Source organism: Chiloscyllium plagiosum, unplaced genomic scaffold (genome assembly GCF_037043375.1).
Source record: "Chiloscyllium plagiosum isolate Xiang-an unplaced genomic scaffold, Cpla_swu_hap1 HiC_scaffold_6, whole genome shotgun sequence".
Taxonomy (NCBI): Eukaryota; Metazoa; Chordata; class Chondrichthyes; order Orectolobiformes; family Hemiscylliidae; genus Chiloscyllium; species Chiloscyllium plagiosum.
In genome coordinates, this window is record NW_028270144.1 from 127,203,172 (window position 1) to 127,227,426 (window position 24,255).

Consider the following 24,255-nt stretch of genomic DNA (forward strand, 5'->3'; position numbering starts at 1 on the left):
TACCACCCCCGTTGACAGTGAAGATGAAAAGATCATTGCCAACGGTACTGCAATTTCCTCTCTTGCTTCCCACATAATCCTAGGATATATCCCATCAGGCCCGGGGGACTTGTCTATCCTCAAGTTGTTCAAAATATCCAACACATCTTCCTTCCTAACATGTATCTCCTCTAGCTTACCAGTCCGTTTCACACTCTCCTCTTCAACAATACGGTTCCTCTCATTCGTAAATACTGAAGAAAAGTACTCATTCAAGACCTCTCCTATCTCTTCCGACTCAATACACAGTCTCCCACTACTGTCCTTGATTGGACCTACCCTCGTTCTCGTCATTCTCATGTTTCTCACATACGCATAAAATGCCTTTGGGTTATCCTTGATCCTATCCGCCAGAGATTTTTCATGCCCTCTCATGGCTCTCCTAATCCCTTTCTTCAGGTCCCTTCTGGCTATCCTGTATCCCTCCACTGCTCTGCCTGAACCCTGTTTCCTCAACCTTATGTAAGCCTCCTTCTTCCTCTTTACAAGATATTCAACCTCCCTCGTCAACCAAGGTTCCCTCACACGACCATTTCTTTCCTGCCTGACCGGTACATACATATCAAGGACACGTTGTATCTGTTCCTTGAAAAAGTTCCACATTTCCACGGCATCCTTCCCTGACAGCCTATGCTCCCAACTTATGCTCCTCAGATCCTGTCTTACAGCATCGTAATTACCCTTCCCCCAATTGTAAAACCTACCCTGTTGCACGCACCTATCTCTCTCCATAACCAAGGTGAAAGTCACAGAATTGTGGTCACCATCACCAAAATGTTCACCCACTAACAAGCCCATCACTTGTCCCGGTTCATTACTGAGTGTCATTGAAGTGTCATAACATTCAAGGCTATGGATCCAGTGCTGGAAAGTGGGATAAGTATCGATTTAGTGTGATTTTGGAAACACAAACTTGATGGCCAAAGGGTCTCTTCAGTGCTGTGTGATTCTATAAAATTATGCACAGCACGCTCTTACCCAAGGACCCGTGTAACTGCTGAGTGCCATTGCTACTTCTGAACTCAAGTCCTCAAATAGTCACTGTTGTAAAGTAGGAAACTTGGTGCACAGCAAGCTCTCACAATAGCAGATCCTCTGGCTCAGAGATGCTGTTTGCATGAATATTGTCCCACGTCACAAAGTAGAGCCAATGTTCTTTGAAATAGTGCCTTGGAATTTGTTTTCTGTCTCCCTGAATTTTAACATCTCATCCGAAAGACCATAAAACTATCAGACACAGGAACAGAATTGGGCCATTCAGCCCATCAAATCTGCTTCACCATTCAGTGGGATCATGACTGCTCCAATTATACTGAGCTCCACTATCCTGCCTTTACCCTGTAATCCTCACAGCACACTATTTCTTCAGGACTGTCAACCTAGACTTTGTGCCAGAGTTTCTGAAATGAGATCTTGAACTCACAGTCATCACATCACTAACAACATCACCTGAGTTTCAACTGACGAGAGTAGCAAAAGCATGGATCACCGTTACCTCAGTCAAATCAAGGTTCCTGACTTGAAAATATATTGCTGTTCCTTCAGTGTTACTGAGTCAGAATCTAGGAATTCCCTCCATAAGCGCATTGTGGGTCTAATGGAACAGCACATGGACTGCAGCGGTTCAAGGAGGCAGCTCACCATCACCTTCTCAACAGCCAACTAGAGATGGTGAATAAATGTTGGCCTAGCCCAGCACATGAATAACTCACCTCCTTACTCTCCAACACCTGTCCAAGGCACGGGTCAGGAGTGTTATGGAACACTCCCCACTTACCTGGATGGGGACAGCTCTAACAACACCATGCAGGACAATGCAGCCCCTGCTTGATTGGCACAAATCTTGTCCAAACTTGCTGATTGGCACCATGTCCACAAACATCCACTCCCTCCAATTCTGATGCATAGTAGCAGCAGTGTGTACCATCTACAAGAGTTACTGCAGAAACTCACCAAAGATCCTTACACAGCACTTTCAAAACCCACAACCTCCCACTTCCATCTAGAAGGACAAGGGCAGCAGATACATGGGAACACCACCCCCTGCAAGTTCCTCTCCAAGCCCCTCATCATCCTGACTTGGAAATATATGGCTGTTCCTGCACTGTCACTGGGTCACAATCCTGGAATCCCCTCCCTAAGGGACATTGTGGGTCTACCTACAGCACATGGACCTCAGCGGTTCAAGAAGGCAGCTCACCCCCACCTTCTCAAGGGGCAACTAGGGACGGGCAAAAAAACACTGGCCTAGCCCAGGCTCCGTAGAATGATTCCAATAAAAATAAACAAAGAGTGACAGAGCCAAGCTCAGAATGTGAGATATTATCCAGTAATGACAGCCCGAATCGGCGAGCAAAGCGGGTGGGCGGGAAACGGAGCACCAGCTCATGGTCTTTTTTTTTCCACCAGGTATAACAACGCAACGGCGAAGATCTTGTTTATATTTTAAGAAAAATACAATCAGCGGATTTTGCAACGGTATGGAGAACCTCTTTTGCTATTTTACAACCCCCTCCCCTCCCCAATTTCAACCCCCCCACCCCTCCCCAGCGCAAACGGACAAGAGGAAAAGGCTCACAGGAGTGAATGAGATCCTCGAAGTGTAGTTTCTGGTGTCGATCTCGGCGCTGGAGCTGCCGGACGATGTGTTTCCTCCAGTCTCTCCCTGAGCCGGGAGTCTCCATGGTCTGAAAGTGACAGGAGATATTGGCTACAGTGAAATGTAACAAGCGCGGTGACGTCACCGCGCCCAGGGGAATCCCCGGGGGGAATCCGCGGGGGAAAGGCAGACTCTCAGGAGGGTGAGGGGGTGCTGGGTGGGGCGACCCACTTTGGGGAACGGACCGTTTCAACCCGCCCACCGAAGGCTCGTCTTCATCCGCTTTGCAAACCGAAAGTTGCTCGGGTTAACCCTTTGGGGGCCGTGATGTGGAGGAGTCGGTGTCCGATTGGGCTGGACGAAGTCAAAAATCACACAACGCCCTGCTGGTGCAGGAGCAGTGGACCATTACCTGGTGCTGTGTGATTTTTAACTTTAACCCTTTGGTGTTCATCGTTAACATTATAGAACATAGGACGGCCCACGATGTTGTGCCCAGCATTTATTTTAATCTAATTAACCTAACCTACACACCCCTCATTTACTGCCGTCCATGTCCAGCAGTCACTTAAATATCCCTCATGTATCTGACTCTACTCCCACCGCTGGCAGTGCATTCCACACACCCACCACTCTCTGCATAAAGAAACCTCCTCTGACATCTCCCCTATACCTTCCTCCCATCACCTTTAAAATTGTGACCCCATGCAACAGCCATTTCTGCCCTGGGGAAAAGTCTCTGGCTATCTACTCTATTACTTTCATTACCTTGTACATCTCGATCAAGTCACCTCTCTGCCTCCTTCTCTCCAGTGTGAAAAGCCTGGGCTCACTGAACCTCTCTTCATAAGACAAGCCCTCCAGTCCAGGCAGCATCCTGGTAAATCTCCTCTGCACCCTCTCTAAAGCATCTACATCCTTCCTATAGCGAGGCGACCAAACGGGACACAATATTTCAAGTGTAAACCCTGGTTACACAGGGTTTTATAGAGCTGCAGCAAAACCTCACGGCTCTTAACATTTCTAGACAAAATCTTCCACAAGTTTATCCCCTACTCTGTGCTATCTGCTGAAAAACGTGTTACTGGGAAAGCGCAGCAGGTCAGGCAGCATCCAAGGCGCAGGAGAATCGATGTTTCGGGCAAAAGCCCTTCATGAGGAATACAGGCTGACACACCTCTGGTTAGGTTGGACTCCATCAGTACAGAGCCACTGGACGCTCCAGGATTGAAGGCTAAACCAGCCTGACCCTAGTTACCCCGAGAGAAGGTGTTGGTGATCGGCCTTTTTTTTATAGATATTTTTATTGAAAATTTAACATTTTTACAAATTTACAAAATATAAAAAAAACAAGTATCAACATTGATATACAATTAAACCTTAAATAAATAGTAACCAAAATTTAACAAAAGAAAAATACCAAGAAAAATAAACAAAACTTAACTACTAATCTAATCTGAAAATGTGTTGCTGGAAAAGCGCAGCAGGTCAGGCAGCATCCAAGGAGCAGGAGAATCGACGTTTCGGGCATAAGCCCTTCTTCAGGAAGGGCTAATCTAATCTAACCTACAACTAACCAGAGTGTATAATTAAGTCTCTTACATTATTCAAATAAGATTTAAAAAACTGATGGATTACACAGAAATTGGATAGTGAGATACATGCTCGGAATGTATTAACATCAAATGTAACAAAACCCATATTCGTGTGGGATTTCTCTCCCAAGGGGCCCTGGACCAGCCAGGTTTGCCATCTCAATTAAATAAAAGCCCTTGTTAGGATGGCCGAAATATCTGTATTTATACAATTCAAGAAGGGCTGCCATATTTTATGGAATAATGTAGTCTTTTGATGTACCATATTTGTAAGGAAGTCAAGGGGAATACATTCCATAATTAATTTGTGCCAATTTGAAAGTCCAGGGAGGCCCTCAGCCACCTAGTTTACCAAAATATTTTTCCTTGCACAGAAAGAGAGAATAGAAAATAATCTCTTCCCATACATGTCCAGGGAGGGTAAGTTCGAAAAGCCCAAAAAGGAGAGATACAGGGTCCACTCTAATTTCTGTTCCTAAGATTTCTGTCAGAGCACTTGCGACTTTAGTCCAATATCTACGGATCTTATGACAGGTCCATAAGCAATGTACAAGAGTGCCCACCTCTATTTTGCATTTAGGACACATTGGAGATGCTCCTGCCTTAAATTTTGCCAATCGATCCGGTGCTATATGGGCCCTTTGAAATATCTTCAGCTGAATAGCCTGAGTTCTGTTGCAGATGGTGATTCTTCTGGCGTTTTCCCAAATGTCATTCCACGTTTCTATAGAGATTTTTAGTCCCAAATCCTGATCCCATGTTTTAAGCAGATTGTCCATATCTCCCGATACTTCATCATGTAATAAATGATAAATAATACTGACGGAAGATACCCCCATTGGCCGTAGCACTCTACGTTCTCTATCTGATCTATAAAGGCTATCTAACAAAGTAGTCTTCTTCTGTATTTAATCTCGAATTTGGAAGTATCGAAAGAGGTCTCCATTAGGTAATCCAAATTTCTGACACAGCTGTTCAAAAGTCATCAGGACCCCTTCTTTAAACAGATTCCCTAAACAGGAGATACCCCTGGATCTCCAGAGTTTGAAAGTGGCAACTGTAAGCCCCGGTTGAAATCTCCATGTTCCCACTATCAGCGCATAGGGGGATGTTTTATGTGAGTTACCCTTATTTTGCCGCATTATATTCCAAGCTTTAATTGTATTTAGTATTATAGGGTTTTTACAGTGATCTGTAATGATTTTCCTATTGTCTGAAAATAAAAGGTTAATAAGTGGGCATTTTACTTGAGAAGCCTTGATGTCCAGCCAGATTGATTGCGGGTCAGACAAAACCCAATCAGCTATGTAACTTAATAGGGAACTTAACTGATATTTCCTAAAATCTGGGAAATCCAATCCTCCCCTTGCCTGTGGAAGCTGTAGCTTCTTCAGCTTAATGAGGGGCAGTCTATGATTCCAGTTAAAGGAACACAACCAGCCATATAATTTACATAGTGCCAGCCTCGGCAGCATCACCGGAAGCATTCTCATAGGGTATAGGAGACGGGGCAGGACATTCATTTTAATTAGTGCTATTCTACCCAGCCAGGAAATTGGAAGGTCTCCACATCGCTGGAGGTCCTGCCTTATCCTTTCCAGTAAATGCACAAAGTTAGCCTTGTATAACTGACCAAATACTGGGGTAATAAAAATGCCTAAATATAAGAAACCCTCCAGGGACCACCGAAAAGGAAAGTGGGATCCGTCCACTAAGTGGGGTATCATAGCAAGGCCACCCATTGGCATAGCCTCCGATTTTGAGAAGCTAATTTTGTAGCCTGAAATTGCACTAAATATATTAATAGCTTGGATTAAATGAGGCACGGACATCAGGGGATTACTGAGAAATAGGAGAACATCATCCCATAAAGAGTAATTTTATGTTTACCTGTCCCAATCCTCGGGGCCGTTATATTAGGGTCAGCCCGTACAGCTTCTGCTAGTGGCTCAATTATTAGTGTAAATAGCAATGGCGAGAGAGGACATCCCTGACGGCAGCCCCTACCCACACTGAAGCTTTCCGAGCCTAATCCATTGGTAACCACAACTGCTTTGGGATCACTATACAATGTTGAGACCCATTTGGTAAACACCTTTCCAACGCCAAACCTTTCCAATGTGTAAAACAAATATGACCATTCAACCCTATCAAATGCCTTTTCCACGTCTAATGAGACTACTACTCCTGGTATATTTCCCTGATGACAGGCTTGAATCACATTCAAAACCCTTCTGATATTATTGGATGATTTACGGCCCTTAATAAACCCCGTCTGATCCTCCTTTATAATATGTGGCAATACCCTTTCTAGCCTCAGTGCTAACGTTTTAGAGAGGATTTTAAAATCTACATTTAGCAAGGATATCCGTCTGTATGACGCGCAATCTTCTGGGTCCTTTCCTTTTTTTAAGGATAAGAGAGATATTCGCCTCTTTCAGCGAAGGCGGGAGACAGCCCTGACTATATGCATAGTTGTACATGTCCATAAGTGGACCAGCCAATATTTCTGTAAATTCTTTATCGAATTAAGCTTGAAAACCATCTGGGCCAGGCGCCTTACCGCTCTGAAGTTGCCTGATTGCGTCAAGTATTTCTTGGATTGTTAGGGGAACATTCAGGACCGATACCTGTTCCGGAGTTAGGTCCGGAAAGGTCAGGATTTTAAAAAATGACTGCATCCTCCTAGTCCTGTCTTCGCAATCCTGCGATTTATATAAATCAGAATAAATTTTCTAAAGATTGCATTAATCCTTTTATGATCGTGAGTCAGAATACCTGTACTTTCCTTGATAGACCTGATAGTTTGAGGGGCCTTCTTTTTCTTTGCAAGAAATGCTAAGTATCTACCAGGTTTATCGCCAAATTCATATAACCTTTGTTTTGCAAATAATATTTCCCTCTTAGCCGTTTGGGTAAGCGTGGTGTTTAGAGCTGTCCTAAGGGCCGTAATCCTTTGTAATTTGATAATAGAAGGTCTGTCAGCGTGTGCTGTTTCAGCTGCTTTTAAGCGAGCTTCGAGCACACGCTGTTGTTCTCCCTTTAATTTTTTTCTGGGTCGCCGATTATGAGATGATCAAACCTCGTGCGTAAGCTTTGATAGTCTCCCACATCATTGATGGGTTGCTAGCCGTACCAGAATTAATTTCTAAAAAAGTTTTAAATTCTTGACAGAAATACTTTACAAATTTACTATCTTTCATCAGGAAGGGGTCCAAACGCCAATGCTGGGGGGAATGTCCCATTGTTTCTCGCCTTGATTTCCATATATACAGCAGCGTGATCGGAAATTGTTATACTGCCTATTTTACAAAATCGAGGGGGCAAAAAACATATCGATTCTGGTGTGACGTTTATGTGGATTGGAGTAAAAAGAAAAATCTCTGTCCTGTGGATGAAGGCATCTCCATACATCTACTAATCCTAATTCTTTGTTCAGATCCACCAATTGTCTGGATCTGGGAGATACTCCTGCAGTACTCTTGGGAATCCTATCTATTTCCGGATCCATAATACAATTAAAGTCTCCCCCTATAATTGCTGAAAATGTGTTGCTGGAAAAGCGCAGCAGGTCAGGCAGCATCCAAGGAACAGACGTTTCGGGCATAAGCGTCCTGAAGAAGGGCTTATGCCCGAAACGTCTGTTCCTTGGATGCTGCCTGACCTGCTGCGCTTTTCCAGCAACACATTTTCAGCTCTGATCTCCAGCATCTACAGTCCTCACTTCCTCCCCCTATAATTGTATGACGAGCACCGAGAGCCATCAATTTTGAGAAGACTTCCGTTATAAATTTAAAAGGATGTGCCGAGGGGGCAATACAAATTTAAAATCCCATATTCCTCTCCATTTATAATGGCTTTAATCAGAATATATCGTCCAGATTTGTCTTTTATCTGATATAGGATTTTGAAAGGGAAATTCTTCCGAATAAGAATGACAACTCTCCTACTCTTTGAGCTAAAAGAAGAAAAAAAGGCCTGATCAAATCCACCCTGTCGTAATGTCAAGTGTTCTTTATCCAATAAGTGTGTCTCCTGTAGGAGAGCTATATCAACCCTTTCTTTCTTGAGGTTTGATAATATTTTCTTCCTTTTGACTGGTGAATTACTCCCCTTGACATTCCAGGTGCACCACCTAACCGACTGATCAACCATAATCGTCCGGGCCAATCCGAGACCCCTCAGGAGGGGAAACCCTATCCAGAACATCCCGAGCATAGAGAATATAAATTTCACAAAAATAAAGGCTCTCTGATACACTCACAACAGTATAATAAAAAACTATTTTGACATATAAAAAAAAAGTATTTAAATGGAGATTTTCCCCCTTATTCCCAGGGGGTATCATTTCCTTTCCAAAAGTCCATCATCTCCTCTCCCAACCAGTGCCCCACCCTTGACCCAGGCGCTCCTCAATAGGATGAAGAAAATTCAAATATACTACAGAGCTAGAGTTAACAGTGAGCACCCTCCCCCCACCCACACCAACACCTGGATATATTTGGTAATGTTAATACTATGTATAAACATATATAACTATAAAATTACAGCCTCAACAAGTAATAATTAGATATAATAATACAAAATAACAAGGGAAAAACAACCCCGCTCCTCGAGTCAGAGATAAAATAGGATAAGGTAACCACCTTCCCCCACCAACATTAACTAAACCCCCCCGGCCTATATATATGTATAGAATTAAAAAAAGGGGGAAAAATCGTTAAGTAGAGAACAAATAAATAAATCCCTCTCCCCACCCCCCAAGATAATATTAAACAGTAAGGTTAAAAAAAAGGGGATTAATATATAAAAAAAAGGAGGCGATGTAACCTGAGTGGGGGGAAAGCAAACCAACATCAATTAACTCTTATAATTTATCTAAGAGAGTCCAAAAATTCCTTGACCTTTTCCAGCGATCCGAAGTTATACACAGATCCTTCATGGTTAAAGCGTAGCGTCGCTGGGTAGCGTAAGGAGTACTGAATATTTAAGTCACTTAAACACTTCTTCACTTCATCGATTGCCTTCCTCTTTCGGACCAGAGCTGGGGAAAAGTCCTGGAATAACATGATCTTGGATCCTTTATAGATCATGGCTCGGGGATCTTTTCCAATATTTCTGGAGGCTTCTAGGAGTATCTGCCTCTCCTTGTAGCTTTGCAGCCGGAACAGGACCGGGCGTGGGCGCTGGTTCGAGCCGGGCCCGCGTATTGCGACCCGGTAGGCCCATTCCACCCTTACCTGGCCTGATCCAGCTTCCAGATTTAAAAGCTGTGGCAGCCACTGCTCCAGGAACGCTGTAAGCTGGCTTTCCTCTTCCCGTTCGGGAAGGCCCAGCAAACGAATATTTTTTCGACAACCTCGATTCTCGAGGTCATCAATGTAATTCTCTAAGGCCCGGACTCGCTGTTCGAGAGTCCGGACCTGATCCACGGCCGATTGTGCTTTAGTTTCGGAGGTCGCGGCCTTTAACTCCACCCCTCCGACTCGGTGCTCAATTTCCTTGATGACTCGGTCGTGCTTTTGTAACGCGGCCGAGAGTGAGTCCCATTGGCTCCGGGACTCTTCGATGAAGGCTTCGATCTTCGCATTGAGTTTGGAGATTATTTCCACGAGGCTCGTCACTGTAGGTAAGTCCCCCGGGGCGGCTGCGGACACCTCAGCTGCAGCTGGAGAGGGTGGGGGAGGGGTTCCTGCTTGATGAGAACTGCGGGCTCCCTTCCCTTTAGTCATTTTTACTGGAGATTAAATTGTTTAAATTCAATACTAAACAACATTAAGTAAAAACTATTTTAAATGATTTAGTGAGTGTGGTGGGGGCGGATGACCCACTTTGCCTAAGTCTTTGGAGGAGCACTAAAGACTCAGACTTGCTGGGTCACCGCCATCTTGAATCCCCGGTGATCTGCCTTCTTGAACCACTGCAGTCCATGTGTTGGAGATAGACTCACAATGCTACAAGAAACCTCAAGGTGTTTGACCTAGTGACACTGAAGGAACGGCGATATTTTTCCAAGTCAGGATGGTGAGTGGCTTGGAGGGGAACTTGCAGGGGGTGGTGTTCCCATGTATCTGCTGCCCCTTGTCCTTCTAGATGGAAATGGTCATGGGATTGGAAGGTGCTGTCTAAGGGTCTTTGGTGAATTTCTGCAGTGCATCTTGTTGATAGTACACACTGCTATTACTGAGTGTCAGGAGAGGAGGGAGTGGATGTTGAAGGTGGTGGATGGAATGCCATTGGTGCAGTAGGAAGGAAGGATTTGGGTTATAATTGTTTTTAAAAATGGGGTTTCTAAAATGTTCTTAAATAGAGCAGAGTGATTTCTCGGGAGGATTTGAGCATCATGGTTGGTTCTTGAAAGGTAGTTTCCAGCAGTCAGTGAATGTATACAATCTGACAGAGTACGGGGAGGCCATTCAGCCCATTAGACAGATGTAGGTCCTTTGAAAGCGCAATCCAATCTTCCACAGACCTGCTCTCTTTGTAGCTCTACAAGGTTGCGCCCTCTAGAGGTATAACTCACCTATTTTCCTCTACAGGAGTATACCTCATTCATGTCTCCTTCTACAGCTTTGTACCTTTTACCCTCTCTAAAAATAAGCTCATCCAAAACCCATCTCCAATATCCTAGCCAACACCTAGTTCCTCCAACCTCACTAATATCTGAGATCTGGGTGCTCCTCTAATTCTGGCTTTCTCAACATCCCTCACAGCAGGCCAGGCCTTCAGCTACCTGGGGCCCAAAGCTCTAGCCCTCCCTCGGTAAACCTCACCTCCTTATTTTTTTCCACTCCAGTAAGACACTTGCTTCGGACACTTGCCCAGCATCTGCTTAAGGGGCTTGGTATCGAAAGTTGTCTGAGGGGCTTTTGTAGTGCAGTGGTTGTGCTCCTACCTCTGATCTGGGAGGCTCAAGTTCAAGTCCCACCTGCTCTGATTGAGTTATTGTTGTCACATGTACCGGGATACAGTGAAAAGTGTGGTTTTGCTTGCTAACTAGGCAGGTCATACCATATGAGGTGCATCAGGGTAGTAGAACAGAGTGCAGAATACAATGTTACAACCGCAGAGAAGGTACCGAGAGAGAGAGATCAACGCTAACATTTGAGGCGTCCATTAAAAGTTGTTTACAGCGGGGAAGAAGCCATTCTTGAATCTATCCATCCATGTATTCAAACTTTTATATCTTCTGCCCAATGGCAGAGGGTAGGAGAACATAATCATGGTGGGAGGGGTCTATAAGTATGTTTGCTGACTTCCTGAGGCAGCAGCAAGTCCAAATGGAGTCAATGGATGCAAGGACTGGGCTATGTTCACACCACGCTGCAATTTCTTTCTGACTTGGGGAGAGCAGTTGCCGTACTGCGCTGTGATACATCGATAGGATGCTTTCTATGGTGCATCTATAAAAATTGGTAAGAGTCCGTGTAGATATGCTGAATTTCCTTAGCCTCCCAAGGAAGTAGAGACATTAATGTGCCTTCTTGTTGTGCTCCAGAGGTCTGCAATAATATCTCTGAACTGTTAATTAGGAAAATATTCCAAAGGTTGTCTGATTACACGTTAATGCAGAGCTTTGGGATATTTCCGTATGAACAAGGTGATGATGGGGGAATTGGTGCGGAGTGTCCGGAGAATATGCATCCTACAGGTCCATGTCCTGGAGCTTTTGGGGGGTATGATCTCTGTTGTTCCTCTTTAAAAGCACTCTGAATGGTGAGTACAGGAGCTCTCTCTGAGGACTGATGAAGAGCTTATGCTCGAAACGTTGAGTCACCTGCTACTCGGATTCTGCCTGACTGGCTGTGCTTTTCCAGAGCCACACGTTTTGACTCAGCTCTCCCTCACGGGCTGTGTCACTCACCTCTCCCCCTTCCTGTGTCACTCACCTCTCCCCCTTCCTGTGTCACTCACCTCTCCCCCTTCCTGTGTCACTCACCTCTCCCCCTTCCTGTGTCACCCACCTCTCCCCCTTCCTGTGTCACCCACCTCTCCCCCTTCCTGTGTCACTCACCTCTACCCCTTCCTGTGTCACCCACCTCTCCCCCTTCCCGTGTCACTCACCTCTCCCCCATCCCGTGTCACCCACCTTTCCCCCTTCCTGTGTCACTCACCTCTCCCCCTTCCTGTGTCACCCACCTCTCCCCCTTCCTGTGTCACCCACCTCTCCCCCTTCCTGTGTCACCCACCTCTCCCCCTTCCTGTGTCACCCACCTCTCCCCCTTCCTGTGTCACCCACCTCTCCCCCTTCCTGTGTCACCCACCTCTCCCCCATCCCGTGTCACCCACCTCTCCCCCTTCCTGTGTCACTCACCTCTCCCCCTTCCTGTGTCACTCACCTCTCCCTCTTCCTGTGTCACCCACCTCTCCCCCTTCCTGTGTCACCCACCTCTCCCTCTTCCTGTGTCACCCACCTCTCCCCCTTCCTGTGTCACCCACCTCTCCCCCTTCCTATGTCACTCACCTCTCCCCTTTCCTGTGTCACCCACCTCTCCCCTTTCCTGTGTCACCCACCTCTCCCTCTTCCTGTGTCACCCACCTCTCCCCCTTCCTGTGTCACTCACCTCTCCCCTTTCCTGTGTCACCCACCTCTCCCCTTTCCTGTGTCACCCACCTCTCCCCCTTCCTGTGTCACCCACCTCTCCCCCTTCCTGTGTCACCCACCTCTCCCCCTTCCTGTGTCACTCACCTCTCCCCCTTCCTGTGTCACCCACCTCTCCCCCTTCCTGTGTCACTCACCTCTCCCCCTTCCTGTGTCACCCACCTCTCCCCCTTCCTGTGTCACCCACCTCTCCCCCTTCCTGTGTCACCCACCTCTCCCTCTTCCTGTGTCACCCACCTCTCCCCCTTCCTGTGTCACCCACCTCTCCCTCTTCCTGTGTCACTCACCTCTCCCTCTTCCTGTGTCACCCACCTCTCCCCCTTCCTGTGTCACCCACCTCTCCCCCTTCCTGTGTCACCCACCTCTCCCCCTTCCTGTGTCACCCACCTCTCCCCCTTCCCGTGTCACCCACCTCTCCCCCTTCCCGTGTACCCACCTCTCCCTCTTCCTGTGTCACTCACCTCTCCCTCTTCCTGTGTCACCCACCTCTCCCCCTTCCTGTGTCACCCACCTCTCCCCCTTCCTGTGTCACTCACCTCTCCCCCTTCCTGTGTCACCCACCTCTCCCCCTTCCTGTGTCACCCACCTCTCCCCCTTCCTGTGTCACTCACCTCTCCCCCTTCCTGTGTCACCCACCTCTCCCTCTTCCTGTGTCACCCACCTCTCCCCCTTCCTGTGTCACCCACCTCTCCCTCTTCCTGTGTCACCCACCTCTCCCCCTTCCTGTGTCACCCACCTCTCCCCCTTCCTGTGTCACCCACCTCTCCCCCTTCCCGTGTCACCCACCTCTCCCCCTTCCTGCGTCACCCACCTCTCCCCCTTCCTGTGTCACCCACCTCTCCCCCTTCCTGTGCCACCCACCTCTCCCCCTTCCCGTGTCACTCACCTCTCTCCCTTCCCGTGTCACTCACCTCTCCCCCTCCCCCAACTCTGGGTGTGCTTGGAGCCACTTTCTTCCTTGGTGTGCTGTCGATTTCCAGCACAATAGGCAGTGGCACTAAGTGCTCCTCCAAAGGTTCCTCACCTTAGCCTGACTGTGTCACTGAGTCCCTGAAATATCCACATCCCCTTCCCGCCTGCCCATGCAGCCTACCCCAACAGGTACCACACTCGCCCAAGATGTGCACCCGATTCCTCTTGCCTACAGCTGCCTCCCCTTTCCACCTGGACCCAGACTGATGAGATAGACACCTCTTCCCTCATTACACCCTTCCCACCCACACTGTACAGTCTAATCCCCTTCAAAAGCCTGCTTCCCCTCCATTTTCACAATTGTACTGCACTCCGGCCCAGAGCCTGGAGTCCCTAAAGTCAGAGGTTCAGTGTCATGGTTAAGTGCTCCCTGACACCCCCCACCCCAACTCCCCACTTAGTTTCTGAGGACAGACCTGATGAACTAACTGTGGCCCACTCCCTGGGCCATGTGACTTGAGAACTCCAGGTACTGCTGCCCGACTGGATTAATCTCTAACACACCAACAGGTTGACCGTAGCCCAGTCTGGGATGACAGAGGCACAGACTCCCTCTCGCCCTCCCTCCCTAACTGGGGGACCACACCCTGGATGTGGGACGGGACATGATGAGCTGGATCGATGGCAGCCTGCTTGCTGGCCGTGCCGGTGTGTTTTCCAAGAAGCTGCGGTGAGATTGACGTAACACACACCACCGTACAGCGAGATGCGTGGCCTCCTGGACTGAGGAGTCCTGTCCAGCTGACCCACTGTGTGAGTTTGCTAATTGGCACAATATGGCATGACAGGTCAAGTCAAAGCAAGGCACAGCACAGCAGCAAGCATGTGGGCGTTAAGTGAGTGAACGCTAAGAGAGCAAGAGAGCAGCGCTGAGCTGTGGGCTGGGTGTCTGTGCCTGTGTGCAAAGTGTAACCCCTTTCAATGCAGCCTGCAGTGCAACTCCCTACTTCCAGAGGGCACTGCCAGTGAGTACTAAAAGTGACCGGCTGATCAAGATGGACACACAAACATAGAAACTAGGAGCAGAAGCCTACTGTGCCATTTGATATGATCATGGCACATTCTCTGTGTCAATGCCATATCCCTATTTCTCTCATACCCCTTCAAGACTTTAATATCTAAATATTTAGACTTGGAGGAGCTGGTGTTGGACTAGGGTGGACAAAGTTAAAAATCACACAAAACCAGGTTATAGTCCAACAGGTTTATTTGGAAGCACTAGCTTTCGGAGCAATGTTCCTGATCAGCGCTCCGAAAGCTACTGCTTCCAAATAAACCTGTTGGACTATAACCTGGTGTTGTGTGATTTTTAACTGACTATTTAGAGTCATAGAGGTCTACAGCATGAAAGCAGACCCTTTGGACCAACCTGCACATCCCACGCAGTTTTCACAGTTTAAACTAGTCCCATTTGCCTGGATTTGGTCCATATCCCTCCACATCTATCCCATCCATCTACCTGCTAAATGTTTCTTAAATGACAAAATTGTACTCGTTTCCACCACTCCCACTGGCACCCTGTCCTAGACACTCACCACTCTCTGCGTGGAAAGAATTGCCCCACTGGAACCTTTTGTATCCCTCCCCTCTCACCTTGAACCTATGCCCTGTAGTTAGACATTTAATCAATTTCTTTCTTGAATATAGAACATTGAACAATACAGCACAGAACAGGCCCTTTGGTCTTCGATGTTGCACCAACCTGTGAACTATTCTCAGCTCGTCCCCCTACACTATCCCATCATCATCCATGTGCTTATCCAAGGATTGTTTAAATCTCTCTAATGTGGCTGAATTAACTACATTGGCAGGCAGGGCATTCCACACCCTTACCACTCTCTGCGTAAAGAACCTGCCTCCGACATCTGTCTTAAATCTATCGCCCCCTCAATTTGTAGTTCTGCCCCCTTGTACAAGCTGACATCATCATCCTAGGAAAAAGACTTTCACTGTCTACCCTATCTAATCTTGTGATCATCTTGTATGTCTCTATTAAATCCCCTCTTAGCCTTCTTCTCTCCAATGAGAACAGACCCAAGTCTCTCAGCCTTTCCTCATAAGACCTTCCCTCCAGACCAGGCAACATCCTGGTCTACACCTTTTCCAATGCTTCCACATCCTTCCCAAAAAATGGCAACCAGAACTGTACACAATATTCCAAGTGTGGCCGCACTAGTGTTGTGTATAGTTGTAGCATGATATTGTGGCTCCGGAACTCAATCCCTTTACGAATGAAAGCTAACACACCATATGCCTTCTTATCAGCATTATCAACCTGGGTGGCAACTTTCAGGATATACAGTAAAGTCCCTGTTATCCCAATCTCAAGCATCCAGAATTCCCGTGCATATGGCATTTGCTTGGGATCCAGATAACAGGGATGTTCCTGATTTTAGTTATTGGAGGGGAATAATCGGTCCAAGGTTTTATTAAAGCTGGTTCAGGACTGACCCCATCGATAAATCCAGAACCATCTATAGCCTGCCTCGTATACTGGGATTTATGGCTGGCTGCTTGGTTTTAAATCTCACGTTGTGTTAGCAACAAATTAGCGTGTCACATGCCACTCGCAGGTTCAGCTGACTGGCCCTCCCCTCCCCGCCCCCACCCCCATCCAACTCCCCACACATTTCAGAGACAGGAAAGATTACTATATGCAGTGACCAGCCTCCAAAGCCTTCCACAAGCTCAGATTCCACGGGTTCACTATCCTCTGAGTTAAGAAATCTTTCCTCATCTCAGTCTTAGATGGCCGACCCTGTATCCTTAGACTGTGCCCTGATTCTAGACTCCCCACCCAGGGGAAAACCTCCTCGCTGCTTCTGGTCCATGTTCCCCTTACTGGGGCAGCACACTGAAAATCAAGCTCTGCTATCCCCAGAGTTGTCAGGAAAATTAAAGATGTTTTTCATCCACACAATTTGGGTGCCATCGTCTAGTCCAGTATCTATTGCCCATCCCGAATCTGGACAATTAGGGATAGGCAATCAATACTGGACTGGAAAGAGGTCAATTAAGAGTCAACCACATTGTTGTGGGTCTGGAGTCAGACCAGGGAAGGGCAGCAGTTTCCTTCCCTCGAGGTCATTAGTGAACCCAATGGATTTATTCCAACAATTGAGATGGTCAACATTAGATTCTTAACTCCTGGTTTTGATTGAATTCATATTCCTCCATCTGCCATGGCAGGATTGAAACCTGGGTCCCCAATACTTTGCTGGGTCTCTGGATTAATACTCTAGTAATAATACCACTAGACCATCGCCTCACCTTCCCCACAAAATTCCCCTGGTTACCTGATTTTCAGGCCAAGGTTGGTGTAAAGCATGAACCAGGTTTCTGTACTGAACAAGAATCACTATTTATTACAATAATTAGACTCTAGCTACAAATAAACATTTAAAAAAACATCAGCATAAACACTACAAATTTAAATTCTAACCCCCTTATAAACTCCTGTGCGCGCGGGCACACATAGGGAAGAAATAGGTTATGGCAGAGGAAGATTTACTGGATTAGTTAAAATGAAATGAGAAGAAAAGGAAACTGAAGTCTAGTGATAACCCAATGAATTGAAAGGTCACTGGTTTTAATGTGTTTCGTGTTTGTCTGAAGGATTGAGGGTGTGTGTTTAGATTAAGTATTTTACCTCAGCAGTAATGAATTGAACTATCAGAGAAACCCTGATAGACTGGACGAAAGTGAGGACTGCAGATCCTGGAGATTAGAGTCAAGATTAGAGTGGTGCTGGAAAAGCACATGTGTGGAGTTTGCACATTCTCCCCGTGTCTGCGTGGGTTTCCTCCAGGTGCTCCGGTTTCCTCCCACAGTCCAATGATGTGCAGGTCAGGGTGAATTGGCCATGCTAAATTGTCCCATAGTGTTAGGTGTATTAGTCAGAGGAAGGTGGGTCTGGCGGGGGGGGGGGTTGCTCTTTGGAGGGTCGGTGTGGACTGGTTGGGCTGAAGGGCCTGTTTCCACACTGTAGGGAATCTAAAAAAAGTATCTAAAAGCAGATCAGGCAGCATCCGAGGAGCAGGAAAATTGATGTTTCAGGCAAAAGCCCGATTCCTGATGAAGGGCTTTTGCCTAAAACATCAATTTTCCTGCTCCTTGGATGCTGCCTGACCTGCTGTGCTTTTCCAGCACCACTCTAATCTAGACTCTGATCTCCAGCATCTGCAGTCCTCACTTTTGCTAAATTGATTTTAACCTTACTGCAAATCCTCTTGCAAGTATGCCTATCTGGAAGATTTGGCAATGTCGGTGTTGGACTGGGGTGTACAAAGTTAAAAGTCACACAACACCAGGTTATAGTCCAACAGGTTTAATTGGAAGCACACTAGCTTTCGGAGCGACGCTCCTTCATCAGGTGATAGCGAAGGAGTGACGCTCCGAAAGCTAGTGCTTCCAATTAAACCTGTTGGACTATAACCTGGTGTTGTGTGATTTTTACCTGGAAGAGTTCTCCTCCTCTGAAAGGCTGGAGTCAAGTTTAAAAACAGACTCAGTGAAGCAGACATGATCACGTGGATTTGTCAACTAAAGTTGGGATTGTTATGAAATTGTACTGTGTAAATATCATACAGTTACAAGGATGACATCAAAGTGGTAACAGCATGAGCAAGCTAAGACTGAGATCAATGCTTATTAAAATCAAGAGATAAGCCTCTTTCCCAGGAAAGCAAGCTGACCTTAATGAGTTAGTGGATTAAACCAGCCTTGGAGGATGTGATAGGTTTGTGAGGTTTGCCAATTCTCAATCTGATCATTTGCTGGAGACTGGATTGTGTCAAGGGTTTGAATGGTCTGTTTGACACTATGGAAAAAGAGGAGACAGAATGTTTACCTTAGAGCATGGATAACAAGGCCAGGAGGTCACCAGAGGTTAAGATGGAGTTGGAGCTGCTGATCATCTGTTTAAATCTGATCCTCACACAAGTCCATGTAAATGGGCTCACTTGTAATTATAAACATACTTTGGGTAAGTATTTTGCGATAGTGTTCATAGTGTATTTTGCTTTAATAAAGAACATTGTTAGAAATGGTGTGCTGGGATTTGGGGTAAAGGCAGGGAATTCACATTAGATAATCATTCCAGTGCAGATATGACAGGCTGAATGGCCTCCTTCTATACCACAATAATTCTGTGATAGAACTGCTTTGGGTTATTGATATTCAGAGTAAAGCCAAAGAACCAGAGAACGGGAACTGACATCAGTTCAGTGGTTTACATTCACGAGTTGTTAAGATATTCCTTCTGACTTTGGACCTTGCCTTTCAGTTGTCTTTGGCTGGATGCTTCCACTGGTTTTCAAGTTGGCCGGTTCATGTATAAAAGCTTAAAATTCACAGCTTACCACAACTGAAGGGAAGCTGAATTGAAGATCTTCAAACTGGGTTTTGACTGCAGAGAACAGACAGACAGCTCCTCTTTGATGGAGATCAGAATAATTCTCTGTCTATCTAGTTCCCAGCCCCAAGTTGTTCAGTTAATTGAGAACCAATCACAGGGTTGTTGGCAGACAAAAGGCTTTTGTCATTGATAGTGGGTGACGACTCCACTGACCAATCAACGTCTCGTTGCCACCACCTCCCCCAGAGCTGCATCTGTACATAAAACCCCTCAGCTCAAAATCATCTGCAGCCCCTTCAATTACTGACCATAAGATTTTAAGACCATAAAACACAGGTAGCAGAAATAGATCATTCAGCCCATCGAGTCTACTCCACCATTCGGTGAGATCATTGCTGATCTGAAAGTCCTCAACTCCATTTGCCTGCCTTTTTCCCCTCACCCTTTGGCAAGATGAATACAGTAACTGAGTATTATTTACACCAGAAAGAAGATAGAAAGCTATAGAACAGAGGGATTTGCAAGTTGTTGTCCCATGAACACAGCATCCAAGTTCAGTGGGTAATAGGGAAGGCAAATGGAATGTTGGCCTTTAATTCACTGGGAATAGAGTCTAACCGTAGGGAGGTGTTCTAAAGATATACATGACACTTATCAGACCTCAGCAAGAATACCGTGGATAGTTTTGTGACCCTTATCTAAGGAGAGATACAATGCCCTTGGAGACAGTCCAGAGAGGGTTCACTCAGCTGCTACTATGTATGAGGAAAAGCTCTGTAGGTTGAGAAACATACAACATTCTTGACAGGGTAGGTGCTGAAAGGTTGTTTCTGTCAAGTTGTTACCCATTTGCTTACCTGTCTATACTCCTCTGCAGATTCTTTGTGTCATCCGCACTATATGTCTTCCAGCCTATTTTTGTGTCATCCACAAACCTGGCGACAGAACATTTACTTTCCTCATCCAAGTCATTAATTATATTGGAAAGAATTGTGGCCTCAGCACTAATCCCTGTAGCACAAAATTAGTTACAGTTTGTCAGCCTGAAAATGTCCCCCTTATCCCAAGTCTCTGTTTTCTGTTAGTTAGCCAATCCTTTCTCCATGCTGATACACGACCTCCAACACCATGGGCTGTTATCTTATTGAGAAGCCCAATGTGTGGTACTTTATCTTTTGCCTTTTGCAAAATCCAGATATGTTGAATCCACGACTTCCCCTTGATCTATCCTGCTTGTTTCCTCCTCAACAAATTCTAGTATGTTTGTCAGCCATGACTGGCTCATACAGTCCACTGGGAGCAGGTGTAGGCTATTCAGCCCTTCGAATCTGCTTCACAATAGGATTGTGGCTGATCCACTATCTCAGCACAATACACCTGCTACCTCCCCATAACCCTTGATGTCTTTAAGATCTAAAATTGGATCTATCACTTACTCTGTGTTAAGCAACATCCCATTACAAAGCTCACAGAGTATTGAAGAGGATTTGTGCCCCCTTGACGTTTTTCATTCATGTGACCACTTCTCTCTGATTGAAAAACACTGCCAAATAAGGCAAAATGGCTGACAGAACTGTCAACTCATCCATTTGGGTTAAGGAAGATTAATTGAACTGATTGGACGTTGGAGGGAACCATGAGAATGATTGACCAATTGGGAGGAGTTGCAGAGGGTGGGGGAGTGTCAGAGGTGTGACATGTGACAGAGATTCCAGGAATCCCTCCAATCAGAGTGGACAACGAGGGGTTGCGATCCACTTTTGCAAAGAGACGATCCCTCTATTCTCGGCCTTGGAAATGAAACTAAGGATGTACAGAACACAAAAAACAGAATTTATTCAGAAACATAAATGTTCGTTTTTCTCTATGTACAATAACCAGACACCTCAGGAGTACTCAAGTAGTTCAGAATGGGTGATATGTAGACAGGTTTTCAACAAATAACATACGGCAAATTGCCCTTGTTAAGCAGTTATGAAACTGATTGACATAACATCACCCGCTTACTGTGTGCTCCAGACCCCCATTCTGTTGTTCATTTTCCTGGCCATGACAGGTCACGGAGAGGGGAGTAACAAGGGGAAATGCAGGATATGGGAATAAGGTGGTGAATAAATGAAGAGGGCAGGTTGAGAATTCACAACCTGTTGATGAATTCTGAGGAGAGGGTGTGTGTTATAACCCCTTCTCACTGCTAATGTGACAGGAATTAAACCTTTACAACTATCATTGTAATTTACAACTATCAAATTTGGGAGAAGTTCATAATGACTCAAACCATGTCTCCATCATGAGCTCAAACCACGTTCCACAATGAGTCACTCCAGTCAATATCCAAATTCGTTCACCAGAAGGTCTCCACAACACTCCGTGGAGTCCACCTGTCGTTTAACAGAACTCTTTCAAAAGTGAGATTTATCCATGGGCAACACTGTCCCCCATCAAACACTCCCAGGACAGGGAGAGCATGGGGTTGGATACAGAGTAAAGCTCCCTCTACAGTGTCCCCCATCAAACACTCCTGGGACAGGGAGAGCATGGGGTTGGATACAGAGTAAAGCTCCCTCTACAGTGTCCCCCATCAAACACTCCTGGGATAGGGATAGCCCAGAGTTAGATACAAAGTAAAGATTCTTCTACACTGTCACCATGAAACACTCCCAGAATAGTACAGCATGTGGTTAGATACAGAGCAAAGCTCTCTCCACACTGTCCCCCATCAAACACTCCCACAACAGGGACTGCATGGTGTTAGATACAGAGTAAAGCTCCCTCTACAGTGTTCCCCCATCAAACACTCCCAAGGCAGGCACAGCACGGGGTTAGATACAGAGTAAAGCTCCCTCTACACTGCCCTTATCAAACACTTCCATGGCAGGCACAGCGCGGGGTTAGATACAGAGTAAAGCTCACTCTACACTGTCCCCATCCACCACTCCCAGGACGGGGTCAGCATGGGTAAGATACAGAATAAAGGTCACTCTACACTGTCCCCATCCACCACTCCCAGGACGGGTCAGCATAGGTAAGATACAGAGTAAAGCTCACTCTACACTGTCCTCATCCACCACTCCCAGGATGGGGTCAGCATGGGTAAGATACAGAGTAAAGCTCACTCTACACTGTCCTCATCCACCACTCCCAGGACGGGTCAGCATGGGTAAGATACAGAGTAAAGCTCACTCTACACTGTCCCCATCCACCACTCCCAGGACGGGGTCAGCATGGGTAAGATACAGAATAAAGGTCACTCTACACTGTCCCCATCCACCACTCCCAGGACGGGTCAGCATAGGTAAGATAGAGAGTAAAGCTCACTCTACACTGTCCTCATCCACCACTCCCAGGATGGGGTCAGCATGGGTAAGATACAGAGTAAAGCTCACTCTACACTGTCCCCATCCACCACTCCCAGGACGGGTCAGCATGGGTAAGATACAGAGTAAAGCTCACTCAACACTGTCCCCAACAAACACTCCTAAGACAGGGGTAGCACTGGGTTAGATACAGAGTAAATCTTCCTGTACACATGATTTGGAGATGCCGGTGTTGGACTGGGGTGTACAAAGTTATAACTCACACACCACCAGGTTATAGTCCAAAAGGTTTAATTGGAAGCACTAGCTTTCGGAGCACTGCTCCTTCATCAGGTAGTTGCGGAGTACAGTTGTGCACTCCACAACCACCTGATGAAGGAGCAACACTCCGAAAGCTAGTGCTTCCAAATAAACCTGGCAAAAGTGAGGACTGCAGATGCTGGAGATCACAGTCTAGATTAGAGTGGTGCTGGAAAAGCACAGCAGGTCAGGCAGCGTCCGAGGAGCAGGAGAATCGACATTTGTCTCTTACAAATAAACCTGTTGGACTATAACCTGGTGTTATGTGATTTTTAACTTCCTGTGCACAATTCTCATCAAACAGTTCCAGGACAGGTATGGCACAAAGGTTTATACAAATTAAAGCTCTCTCTACACTGTCCCCATCAAACACTCCCAGGACAGGGACAGCATGGGGTCAGATACAGAGTAAACCTCCCTCTGTGCTGTCCCCTATCCACCACTCCCAGTACAGGGTTAGATACAGAGTAAAGCTACCTCTGCACTGTCCCTATCAAACACTCCCAGGACAGGGACAGCACCGGGTTAGATGCTGAGTGAAGCTTCCTTTTCGTCAGTTCTCTCTCTGCGTGTTTCGATTTGTCAGCAGTGTGTTTGATCAAGCTATCTGTACAGTGTGGAGGCAAGTCCCAGGCTCTATTTTGCATCCATATGAGACCCTCATTCTATAAGCCTGCCTGGACGGAAGTGATGGAGAGGGAGATAAAGCTCGAGGGTGCACCATGGAGTGAACAGGGTATTTAAAACAATGGTCCAAGAATCAATTCCAGCCATGTGGAATGATGGTCTGAGCTTCATAGCAAGTCATATTGATTGAACAAAGGAACAATAAATGACAGTTAGTAGCTGGCCAATTCAACCACTGGAATATGAACTGAAATCAGTTCTATAAATGATGTAGAATTCTTTACATTCACTCAGGAGCAGTTTTCCTTTCAAATATGCCATAAGGCAAACAAGAGATGGACTGGTCATAGTGATCTCAACTCAGGTTCCAAGTAATCACAGGAAGGCCAAAGAGAGAGCACAAGGAAAAAATCTCACGTGGGAAAGGCCAATTTTATCAAAATGAGGACGTCATTTAGCAAACGTGGACTCAGAGCGGCTACTTGGAGGTGAAGCAGTGTCACCTCCAGCTATTCGAGGGGGTAATGGGACCATTACGTGCTCATAAAGAGAAAGGGAGGGACTTCCAAGTCTGGAATGCTGGGTGTGTTCAGGAGTGTGCAGAGAAGGATTACCAAAAAGAAAGGTTTGCGTGGGATAACACAAAATTGGAAAGGAAATTAGGAATGCACATCCACAGACCCACAGGCCAAGTAGATCAGGTGACTAAGGAGCTGTGTGCGATTGGCTGAGGCCGAGAAAAAAATAGCAGGGACATTGTGGCAAAAACTTTAATCAGATCACAGCTGGAGGACTACATACATCTCTGACCAGCACTTTACAGGAAGAATGAGATTGCATGAGAAAGG

The 24,255-nt window shown here is 46.2% G+C and overlaps 1 protein-coding gene across 1 annotated transcript in view; it reads right to left on the reverse strand.

Moving 5' to 3' along the window:
* Window positions 1–2,825, reverse strand: part of atg16l2 (autophagy related 16 like 2) — a 148,157-nt gene extending 145,332 nt beyond the window's left edge. The window contains exon 1 of the mRNA XM_087988558.1: window positions 2,618–2,825. Within this exon, the coding sequence (XP_087844684.1) occupies window positions 2,618–2,723 (106 nt within the window). The 5' untranslated portion in view covers window positions 2,724–2,825. The remainder of the gene's footprint in view (window positions 1–2,617) is intronic.
* Between the last annotated feature and the right edge of the window lie 21,430 nt (window positions 2,826–24,255).